Raw genomic sequence first — 9492 nt, 5'->3', positions numbered from 1 at the left:
CCGTAAGGGGCACACTCTATGTGCTCAGGTCAACAAAGGTTAAATGCTGTTGCAATTTTAAACTTTCTACCATTTGTCAATCAGAGTTAAGTGACATGTAATGTTTGCTTCCCACAACCCCCTTCTTTTTATGAAGATAACTTAAGCATATTCATTAAAAAGGCTAAAGTCACAAATTCACATATTAAAAATCACTCTGAGACATTCAGTGATTTGATGGTGGACTTGTTTTCTCCTTTAAAAGGGGTTGTTTGCTGTTGTGGTTTTAACTATTACATCTCACTCTAGTCAAGGTGTTTAGCAAACTGTTAACAATGAAACTGAGAAAAACACAAACATGAACAAATGACCTTTTATTTCATACAGAGATACAAAGGCAACTGTGTGCAGCAACAATCTGATGGGCAGTCCAAACTCTTGGGAGGAAGTAAATTCATGGTAAATGTCATGATGGCTGGTTGAGGAGAAGGTCAAAGGAGGAGAGGGAGGAGACAGGGAATGCTACAGCTAATAAATAACAGTAATGAGAACTGCGTGGTTTCAACACCATGAGTTTGTTGGGGCATCTTCGATGCTACTAAAGCCACAGTTCTGTATCATCATCACCATCAATATTCTTGAAGTGCATTTTACACTATTCTGCATTAGCAGTCATGTTGAGGGAACTATAATCCTTACAAGTAACTGACGCATTTTATTAAAGGAGCTCTAAACTCTGCTCATGATTGCCTGTCTTGGATGTGGCCTTTGGGATTGATAGCCTCTTTTAAGGAAATAGGGCTGACACACTTTGGCTGGCCCCAGTTTTTGAGGCAATGCTAGTTGTTAACAGCATTATCTTTTAATCTGAGGAAAATGTTTATTTAAAAAACCTGTCTTCCAAAATATAACAAAAAACAAGGTCTGGGTAGTGGCGAATCCTTCCAGGCACTCCACGTCTCCCTGTGGGCTGTAACCATGGACCTGAGTAGAGTCCCATAAAAATACTTCTCCAAATGCATTTGTAATAGGGACACACCACATAGTTTGTTATTCATTAAAGCAGTTTATTGGCTTAATGTACATCACTGAATTTTAAATGCTAAAAATTTATAAAAGAATACCGAACCAAAACATCAAAGAAAATAGAGGCTCAGCAGCATGATTTCAATATATTTTCCTGGAAAAAGTTTTTTTTTTTTTTTTAAAGTATATGACTTTTTATCTAAGAACAAAAGCTTCCTAAATTCAATGTTTAGACTTGATTTTTTTAAAAAACTAAGCCCAGAAAACTGGGGCTCATAAAATAAAGGCACAATGTGGGCAGCAAAAGAAAAAAGGAGAAAAAATGGGAGAAAAATTGGTTTTAATCTCACGTGTAACATAGGTTGGCTGGTTTTGTTTTTGTTTTAGACAATTTAAGGCAGAATTATCTCTGCAACACTGCAGATAAATCCTAGTGTTTTAGCTATAAGTTTCAAGAGTTCAGATATACAGATAAACCAATTTAAAGAAAACCTTTTCTCATTCTGAGGCTTTTGATGCATTATATAAATCTTTAAAATTCCTATCACCCACATTTTAAGACATACATCTATACTTTAATAAGGCACTCTTAAGATATAAAACAGTTTTAAAAACAATGACATTCTACACTAGGGCTAACCCATTCCTCTGCCATAGGGATGGAGTGAATTGTCTCTTTGAATCAAGTCAATCTCTGTGCACCAACACAAACAGGCAGGTGTCTCAACCCATTCCAAATTTATCTAAGTAGCTGAATTTTATCAATGGGACTCTCCCATCCACTAGTCGGGGAGTTACACAAACAGAACTGCCCAAGTTTGATGATGAAATTTAAAAACAGTATCTCCTTTTTTCTAGAAATGCTTCCTTTGAACATACAACCATCCCTTCCATTAGCTCCTGTCCATAAAGAAAAACACAATGGAAGATAACAAATGATTCCCCATATCCTTCAATCTTCCTGATGGGACAGAAATATAAAGGAACTTTACTTTTAAATGACAACCTAATAACTGTTAATAACATGACATTTTAGTTGTGCATCCTGTATGTATGTCATTGGTGCTAATGGCTTCCACTTCTAAATGACAAAAATTTGAATCCTACCATCCCTATTGGTAATTAAAACAAACACTAAAGCTTACAATAAAGTAATGCAACCTCTAAGACTGTAGCAACAGAGAAATTTTAGTGGAGTTTCCACTCTTTCCTAAGTAATGGAAGAAAATGAAGAATCCAGAAAGGTCAGACTAAGCCTGAAACACAATTTCACTATGAAAAAAGGGTAACAAAATGTCCCATCAGAGCGAGAGGAGTTAAAAATGTGGCATCGGGAGTGTATCAGACTGAGGCGCTGTTGTGGGCTAGGTCTTTGCTTCCAATGAGTCAAGAAGGACCTAGAAAGGAGCTATGAGGTGCTTCTTTCCTTTATCTTTCTGGGCTGGCAGCAAATGATCAATTACTTCCCGTAGAACTTTTTGTTGAGAAGGAAGATCAGGAGGTTGACATTTACTTTAGCTCTATCAAATAATTTCATGACTGCAACTCCTTCATATTGTAGCTGCAGCAGGTCCTATTAACAAAACAAAACATTTTGACAGTTAATCAAGTCTGTGGAACAAGGAAAAAGGACACAAGGTAGGGAGGGCTCCAGATGGACTGAGGCCTGCCTTGTGTGCCAGATGTGAACTGGGGTGAAAGAAAAGTTCCTAGCTAGGAAACTACCCACTGCACAACCAGCCTGAGAGCTGGAGCAATAGGGCGCACTGGCCAAAAGGCTCTTCTGGTTGATTTGGAGTTAGGAAGTCATGTTGTTCATATCAAAATTCATCATACATGGAAAGAAAAAGAAACATGTTCAGTTGCCACACACACCTAAGCTTTTTATTTCAGAAGTCACAATGACATTTTCGCATTTCATCCATGTTATGGGTCACTAGTTTTAATAAATCTGGAAAAGGTGAAGATTAAACCTACGATAAAATATACTAAGCATGGGAAATGAGACAAGGCTGGTAATGTCACCTCAATACTATCTGCTAGATTCTTAATTTCTTTTTTTTTTTTGAGATGGAGTCTCGCTCTGTAGCCCGGGCTGGAGTGCAGTGGCCGGATCTCAGCTCACTGCAAGCTCCGCCTCCCAGGTTTACGCCATTCTCTGGCCTCAGCCTCCCGAGTAGCTGGGACTACAGGTGCCCGCCACCACGCCCGGCTACTTTTTTTTTTTTTGTAGTTTTTAGTAGAGACGGGGTTTCACCGTGTTAGCCAGGATGGTCTCGATCTCCTGACCTCGTGATCCGCCCGTCTCGGCTCCCAAAGTGCTGGGATTACAGGCTTGAGCCACCGCGCCCGGCCCTAGATTCTTAATTTCTATTCCACATAAGAACACTCACTTTTTTTTTTTTTTTTTTTTTTGAGACGGAGTCTCGCTCTGCCACCCAGGCTGGAGTGCAGTGGGGCAATCTCAGCTCACTGCAAGCTCCGCCTCCTGGGTCCATGCCATTCTCCCGCCTCAGCCTCCCGAGCGGCTGGGATTACAGGCACCCACCACACGCCCGGCTAATTTTTTGTATTTTTAGTAGAGACGGGGTTTCACCGTGTTAGCCAGGATGGTCTCGATCTCCTGACCTCATTATCAGCCCACCTCGGCCTCCCAAAGTGCTGGGATTACAGGCGTGAGCCACCGCGCCCGGTAACATGAGAAAACTTTTTATCCTGAAGGCAAGGAGAAAAGAGAGAACTTGATGTTTTATTAGGTGTCTGCCATGTGCTTGGTATTGTGTAAGCACATTATATAGCATCTTTTAAAAGTCTTCACAAAAATTTTTATGAGGTGCGATCATCCTAATTTTAAAGATGAGCTATCGAGGCTCTGAGATGTTAAATGACTTGCACCACAGGACAGAGATGGACGTGGTAAATCCAGATCTGACTGCAATGCTCTTGCTTTTCCTGTTACTTTCGCCATTGTCCTGAACAAGTTTAAGAAATCTGAGCATTCTCACTTCTAAACTTTAGAAAAATGGTGATGAGAAAGCAAGGGTCAAAAGGCTTGAAAGGACCCCACAAGGCCGGGTGCGGTGGCTCACGCCTGTAATCCCAGCACTTTGGGAGGCTGAGGCAGGTGGATCATGAAGTAGGGAGTTAGAGACCAGCCTGGCCAACATGGTGAAACCCTGTTTCGACTAAAAATACAAAAATTAGCTGGGCATCCGGCGTGGTGGCACACGCCTGTATTCCCAGCTATTCAGTAGGCTGAGGCAGGAGAGTCACTTGAACCCGGGAGGTGGAGGTTGCAGTGAGCCGAGATTGCGCCATTGCACTCCAGCTTGGGCAATAAGAGCGAAACTCTGTCTCAAAAAAAAAAAAAAAAAAATTAGCCGGGCGTGATGGTGCACACCTGTAATCCCAGCCACTCAGGAGGTTGAGGCAGGACAATCAGTTGAACCCAGGAGGTGGAGGTTGTAGTGAGTGGAGATCACACCACTACACTCCAGTCTGGGCGACAGGGTGAGACTCCACCGCTCCCCCACCCAACCGCAAAAAAAAAAAAAAAAAAAAAGAAAGGACCCCACAAGTTCAATCATCTGCTGGAAAAATCCTAGCAGCTCCATGAAGGCTGCTGGCACCTGTGCCTAACATAATACCCCACACCTGGCAGTCACCCCACATTTAATGAATTTGTACATAAATTAATAAATTACCATAGGCAGACTGGTTGGCCTAACACAATTTGGTTAAGAAATTTAAAAATAAAAATATGTTCTGATAACTCCACGTAAATAAAATAAAAAAATTTTAAAATTAAAACAATAACAATTTGGTGAACTGAGGGAATGAGGTTCCTTTTTTTTTTGGTGGAAGTATTTCAGTTAGCTGTGTGCATCACAAAATCATTTCACATTTGTTTAGCTAACATGTTTTAATGGTCTACTGGTCACTGACAAGGAAACGAAGATGACTAAGAAATGCTACCTGTCCTTAAGGAGTTTATGGCTTTAGCGGGGAGAGGGGAAGTAAGTCAACACCTACTGTAAACAGAGGATGTCTGCAAAGGCTACAGAAGTGAAGGGGAAACCACCTATTATGGCTTGGCTGGGGGAGGTACACACATGGAAGTACTTGACAAATGATGGAGGAACAAAAGGGGTGGGGTTGGAAGGCAGGGGAGGGGAGGGAGGGCAGCATGAGCAGAAGTCCAAATGCACATTCACAGGAAGGCACCTGCCCAGGCTGGCAGGGCATGGCTGTGTGAAGCAGTGCAAGAAAGGAGACGGGAGCAGACTAACTGGTGCCACACACACAAAGCTAAAGGAGTCTGGACGTCACCTAGGAATCCTCTCAATGCCCTGCTATTTTTTAACGTGTAAAAATCAGATATTTCAAAATAAAACTTAGGGATCTTTATGCTGTAAAAATGAATTACTCCCGAGTTCTTTTTGGATTTAAGATAGGATGTGGTTTACAAACATAAACTTTACACACACCTTGTCAGAAGTGCATCTAACCTTTAAGTACCTACATCAAATCAAAATGAGAAAAAAATTTCAAGCTACTGAGTGGACTTACAATTTTGCAATGTCAGCATGTGTACTTATGCATTTTGTTCAAGTCCAAGGTATCAGCTCAATTTAGTGGCAGCACTAAGTGGAAGCTTCAGATAAATGTTTTCTGAAGATTTACATCTGCAAAAGCTCTCCAGAGTGTACACACCAAACCAGACGTGCTGCAACACTCAGCTTCTTTCCCCACAGTGTGGAGCCCAGCTCACTGCTGAATGTAGACAGCTTTCCTCAGATGAGTCTCCTCTTTATCTAGTTCTCCTACTTGGACAAGAATCTCATCCAGAAAGCTTTTGGTTCCTGCTGGTGCATACCCACCTGATAATGTAACATAAAAGTCTCCATTTGAACTCCCATGAATTTGGCTTTCACTTCAAAGTCTCCAACTTCTTCTGTTGGACTGATTTCAAAGATAACATTTTTAAACCTGTTGAAAGATAACATCGTAAGGGTATGGTTTTTATGTTCTTATATAAAAATATTCTGTGAAATGGGGAAAGGAGATGAACCAAGTCTTCAAGGGTGAAAAGGGGTAGAAAATACAGGTCAAAAGTACTTCTGCACCTGAAGCAGCACGGATTGCCATGCCTAAGTACCATCTGCTCTGGGACTTGGAGAGAGGAATGGCAACCTCTCTCTGCCTGCAGCACTTGCATTCTATAAAAGAAGAACCACTGAGGAGTGCCACAAGTGGCCTGTGAAGGGATGACATCATAGTAATTCTCTTCACTTCCACATGGCCAAAAATGAAACCTAATGATAAAAGGAGAAAACAGGAAACTGGGGTGGAAGGAGATGGTATGTGTGTTTGAATACATGCATGTTTGAGGACTGGGAGAAGTAAATAAACAAAAGGGGGTCAGTAAAAAAAGCTCCAAGGGAGGAGGTTTTTCTAGAAAGAGTAGGTGCTGTGTACATAAGCACACTCAGTATTACCAAAGATAAATTGTTATTATTAAAAATATTTAAGTTATCACTCATTCACAACATGTTACCTGCCAGGAAATTTTAGGAAGCCAAAAGGAAAAGGGGTTATGCAGCCGGGCACGATGCCTCACATCTGTAATCCCAGCACTTTGGGAGACCGAGGCGGGTGGATCACAAGGTCAAGAGATCGAGACCATCCTGGCCAACATGGTAAAATCCCGTCTCTACTAAAAATACAAAAATTAGCTGGGTGTGGTGGCATGCAACTGTAGTCCCAGCTACTCAGGAGGATGAGGCAGGAGAATTGATTGAACCCGGGAGCCAGAGGTTGCAGTAAGCTGAGATAGTGCCACTGCAGTCCAGCCTGGTGACAGAGCAAGACTCTGTCCCCCCCAAAAAAAAAAAAAAAAAAAAAAAGGATTAAGGCATCCTCTGGGTGATCAAAGTATAGCACCCCAGATTTCCAGAACTCAACTATGGAGCTACCTTACCTATTACAAACAGGGCTGAGAACCATGAAAGATGCAAAAAGGTCACTGAGAGTTAAAGGAAAAGTCACAAAAACCCATGCACTGAAACATACATGCATTTTATTCAACTGGAATGCCTCACGGGTTATTCCTTAAAGATATTTATCTTAAGTGATAAATAATTTTATCAGATTTAGTTGGCTATTTAGTTTCTAAACCCATAGAAGCAAATTAAAAAGAAGAAAGAAAGGCAAATAGAGGTAGGCACTTGAACAGTAGTGGAAAATAATGACAAAAAGAAGGGCAATATTGACTCATGCCTGTAATCTCAGCACTTTGGGAGGCCAAGGCAGGAGGACTGCTTGAGCCCAGGAGTTCAAGACCAGCCTGGGCAACAAAGTGAAACCCTGTCTCTACAAAATATAATTAGTTGGATATGGTGGCACATGCCTATGGTCCCCGCTACATGGGAGGCTAAGGTGGGAAGATCTCTTAAGCCCAGGAGGTTAGGGCTGCAGTGAGCTGTGATCATGCCAGTGCACTCCTGCCTAGGTGACACAGCAAGACTCTTTCTCTAGAAAAAAATTTAAAAATTATGTACCCATTAAAAAGGATGCTTTCAATGAATATAAAAAATGCTCACAGCATAATGTTATAAGAAAAAAGTTGGATACATGACCATAAACAGTATTGTCCCAGTTTGTGTTAAAAAATATTAAGTAGTTATTTTAGGCTGGGTGCAATGGCTCATCCCTATAATCCTCCCAGCATTTTGGGAAGCTGAGGAGGGCAGATCAGCTTAAGATCAGGAGTTTGAGACCAGCCTGACCAACATGGTGAAACCCTGTCTCTACTAAAAATACAAAAATTATTTGGATGTGGTGGCAGGCACCTGTAATCCAAGCTACTTGGGAGACTGAGGCAGGAGAATCACTTGAACCTGGGAGGCGGAGGTTACAGTGAGCTGGAGGTTGCAGTGAGCTGAGATTATGCCACTGCACTCCAGCCTAGGCTACACAGAGAGACTGTTCCCCCTCCAAAAAAAAGGCCTGTAATTCCAGCACTTTGGGAGGCCGAAATGGGAGGATCACGAGGTTAGGAGATCAAGACCATCCTGGCTAACACGGTGAAACCCCATCTCTACTGAAAATACAAAAACTTAGCTGGGTGTGGTGATGCATGCCTGTAGTCCCACCTAACTGGGAGGCTGAGGTGGGAGAATTGCTTGAACCCTGGAGGCCAAGGTTGCAGTGAGCTGAGATCGCGCCACCATACTCCAGCTTGGGTGACAGAGAGACTCCGTCAAAAAAAAAAAAGGGGGGGGGGGGAGAAGAAGAAGAACAAAAAAAATATATATATAAAGTAGTTAGATAAATAAGTGGGTGAGTTGTGGATAATCTTTATGTGAATAGAAAAAAAACACATTAAAATGATTTCCCTGGTTATCTCTGGCTTGTGAAATTACAGGTGTTTTCTTTTTTATGCTTTACTGTATCTTCAAAGTTTAATAATGAATACATATTATTTTAGAATCAGAAAACTGTAAAAGTTCTTTTTTTAAAAGTTTTTTTTTTCCCCAGACACAAGAAGGGAAAGATCAGTAGCCTGAGGTCACAGGGCTGACTGAGCAGAAGCTTAATAAATGCTTGCTAATGAGGCTGGGCCCAGGATCTATGCGAGGATGACATGTCAGGTCCATGAACCAGGTGCAAAGCAAGCTGATACTTCCCAGAAAAGAAAATGAAGGTTAAGTGCCTGGTTCCTAGCTGTAAGTGGAATAAAGCAAACTCCTCTTATTGTTACTCTTAATTTATTCTTGGTTCAGAAACAGAAGAAATCCAAGGAGTGGCTTCCTGCTTTAATGATGAAAAATTAAGATCAGACCCAAAGAAGTGAACATGACCTGAGACAAAGGTTCTACAAACAAGGAAAAGAAAAACTCTTTTATGACAAATTAACTCTGAGTATGAGGCCTAATTCTACACATAAAAATATATAAATACGTAAAAAATATTAAAAGTAACCATCCAGAAAAGAGAAATAAAGACAAAAAGGCAAAGATGTGATAAATGTAGAAATAAAAATCAACTTATAAAACAAAAAGCAAAGACTCACTGATTCACTTGCAGGTCCTCAATTTCCAGAAGAACTCCTTTTTCATGTAGTCTTGCTGCTGTATATTTCAGAGAAATCTTTTTGCTTTTCTTTCCTTTCATTTCCCTAGGCTTTTTGGAGACTCTGTAAAAATCACATCATGTCACTTTCTACAAGTAACCATCTATTCTGAATCTTCATCATTGGTAACTGAAGGAAACAAGGTCAGACACCAAACTTCCAGACATAAGCATAAGTAACATACCAACTCTAAAATGGCAAACAAATGTTAGAATTAGCCTAAGCAATATCTCTGCAAAACAGGGGAAAGATTACTAAATTGCTTCTATTTTTAGTCTAAATTATATTTGAGAACACTCCCATGAATTTAACAGTGTCTTAATCCTCTCATGTCCTTCTGGGAACTTCAGTTC

The 9492-nt window shown here is 40.9% G+C and overlaps 1 protein-coding gene across 2 annotated transcripts in view; it reads right to left on the bottom strand.

Annotated features, from left to right (window-relative positions):
- Positions 1-338: 338 nt before the first annotated feature.
- IQGAP1 (IQ motif containing GTPase activating protein 1) overlaps positions 339-9492 on the bottom strand; it is a 116676-nt gene continuing 107522 nt past the window's right edge. Inside the window, exons 36-38 of one of the 2 annotated variants that reach the window (XM_005560517.3) lie at positions 9080-9202; positions 5886-5994; positions 339-2578 (exon numbers count right to left, since the gene is read on the bottom strand). In XM_005560517.3, the coding sequence (XP_005560574.3) occupies positions 2465-2578; positions 5886-5994; positions 9080-9202 (346 nt within the window). In that variant the 3' untranslated portion in view covers positions 339-2464. The remainder of the gene's footprint in view (positions 2579-5885; positions 5995-9079; positions 9203-9492) is intronic. The other variant, XR_012415386.1, reaches the window with a different exon arrangement.

The sequence above is a fragment of the Macaca fascicularis genome, chromosome 7, assembly GCF_037993035.2.
Source record: "Macaca fascicularis isolate 582-1 chromosome 7, T2T-MFA8v1.1".
Lineage (NCBI taxonomy): Eukaryota > Metazoa > Chordata > Mammalia > Primates > Cercopithecidae > Macaca > Macaca fascicularis.
The sequence above is the reverse complement of the archived record's forward strand: the minus strand, read 5'-3'. Positions and strand labels throughout refer to the sequence as shown.